General features: G+C 66.3%; 1 protein-coding gene across 1 annotated transcript in view; it reads left to right on the top strand.

Moving 5' to 3' along the window:
- Nucleotides 1-1212, top strand: part of CELSR1 (cadherin EGF LAG seven-pass G-type receptor 1) — a gene marked incomplete at its 5' end in the record, with an annotated part of 111591 nt that overhangs the window by 98279 nt on the left and 12100 nt on the right. The window contains one exon of the mRNA XM_025051043.1: nt 586-786. Within this exon, the coding sequence (XP_024906811.1) occupies nt 586-786 (201 nt within the window). The remainder of the gene's footprint in view (nt 1-585; nt 787-1212) is intronic.

Consider the following 1212-nt stretch of genomic DNA (forward strand, 5'->3'; position numbering starts at 1 on the left):
CCACCCCCACCCTCACCCCCCAGGCATCGCCTGCTCAGAATTCCAGGCGAGTTCAGAGCATACTTCCCAGAGGTTACCAGGGAACCGGGCCCCTCGCTCCCCAAATGCCAAAACTCCGCAGGGCGGGGGCCTGGACCACTGTCACATTTCGCAAAGCCCAGGAGACAATGGCAGCCCCAGCAGCGACGGCCCGTCTGCCTCCCGTGTAAACGGAGCGTGCGGGCGCGGTCTCTCCGGCTCGGGGTTTGGGTGGGCGGGCCCGGCGTCCACGTGCGAGGTTTTCTTTTCCTCGCTGTCATTCTCGATCGTGGCCACACATCCACGACACAAAATTCTCCGCCTCGGCCACGTCCGAGCTCCGGGGCAGGGCCCGAGGTACGTCCGCCCTGCCGTGTGGCCGTCACCTCCAGGACCGGTTTTGTCACTTGTTCATTCGGTTTTCGCTCTGGGTTTCTTCCGCCCGAGGACCGTGGCGGGGTCCGGTGGCGCTGCCTGTGGTGGTCGTCATTAGCGGTCCCCGTTGTGCAGACGCCCCGTCGGAGCCGCGGCCCTCACCGGCCCTTGTCTTTATCCGCCCGCCCGCAGCACGGAGAGGTCCTGCCCCTGAAGACCGTCACCTACGCCGCCGTGTCCGTGTCCCTGGCCGCGCTGGGGGCGGCCTGCGTGCTCCTGGCGCTGGTGCGGACGCTGCGCTCCAACCTGCACAGCACGCACCGGCACCTCGCAGGGGCGCTGCTCTCCTCCCAGCTGGTCTTCGTGCTCGGGGTGGCCCAGACGGGGAACCCGGTGAGTGCCCCGCTCCCTGTCCCCTAACGCTGCCCTACGGGGGGCGTCTGTGGGAGCCCCGTCGGAGGGGCTGGGGGCTCCAGTCACGACGACTTATTTTCTTGATCAGACTCAGTGATTTCATCAGAAAATGCAGTCGCTTGTCACAGCCCAGAGGCCGCGAGCTGTGCCTTGAGCCATCGTGGCCCGAGGACATGGGACGCGCACTGGGGACGGGCTTCCCTGTCTGCGGTGTGTCTCACCCCTGTGCTCTGCACTTTCTCAAGAGTCACGGCTGTGTTTCCCGTGACGGCCCACCTGCCCCTCCAGATAGGCAGAGGAGGCTGGGACAGGCCCAGAACTCGGGGTGTTGGGGGGGTACAGACGGGGCTGAGGAAGAGGAGGGAGCCTTCTGAGAGAGTGGACACAAGCAGGAAGGGCCCAGAG

Source organism: Pteropus alecto, unplaced genomic scaffold, assembly GCF_000325575.1.
Source record: "Pteropus alecto unplaced genomic scaffold, ASM32557v1 scaffold118, whole genome shotgun sequence".
NCBI lineage: Eukaryota > Metazoa > Chordata > Mammalia > Chiroptera > Pteropodidae > Pteropus > Pteropus alecto.